At 71.4% G+C, this 388-nt stretch overlaps 1 protein-coding gene across 1 annotated transcript in view; it reads right to left on the bottom strand.

The window, feature by feature from the left end:
• CHPF2 (chondroitin polymerizing factor 2) overlaps nucleotides 1-382 on the bottom strand; it is a 3,578-nt gene extending 3,196 nt beyond the window's left edge. The window contains exon 1 of the mRNA XM_006037078.3: nucleotides 2-382. Coding sequence (XP_006037140.1) covers nucleotides 2-255 — 254 coding nt within the window. The 5' untranslated portion in view covers nucleotides 256-382. The remainder of the gene's footprint in view (nucleotide 1) is intronic.
• Nucleotides 383-388: the final 6 nt, after the last annotated feature.

Here is a 388-nt window from a genome sequence, read left to right as displayed (position 1 = left end):
CAGGTAGCCGAAGCCGCCGTGGCAGTAGCGGGCCCGCTCGTCCCCGCCGATGAACTCCTCGGCCCGGCCCAGGTAGACGTCCTGGTCGATGCTGAGGTGCGACACCAGCGCCTTGACCTGCTCGGCCTGCACGTAGGTGTCGTCCTGCATGACGAAGAACCAGTCGTAGTCGGCCCCGAAGTGCTGGTGCAGGTAGCGCACCGTCTCGTACATGAGCCACACGGGCCGCTCGTCGCCGTGCGCCACCAGCGCCATGCCCGGCGGCACCTTGGCGCCGCGCAGCCCCGTGAAGTACAGCAGGCGCGGGAAGTGCGGCGCCACCGTCTTGTTCACCGCCACGGCCAGCGTGGGCAGCGTGGCCCGCGACGGCAGCACGGCCGCCCGCCGC

The sequence above is a fragment of the Alligator sinensis genome, unplaced genomic scaffold, assembly GCF_000455745.1.
Source record: "Alligator sinensis unplaced genomic scaffold, ASM45574v1 scaffold1660_1, whole genome shotgun sequence".
NCBI lineage: Eukaryota > Metazoa > Chordata > Crocodylia > Alligatoridae > Alligator > Alligator sinensis.
This window is presented reverse-complemented; position numbering and strand designations above follow the sequence as displayed.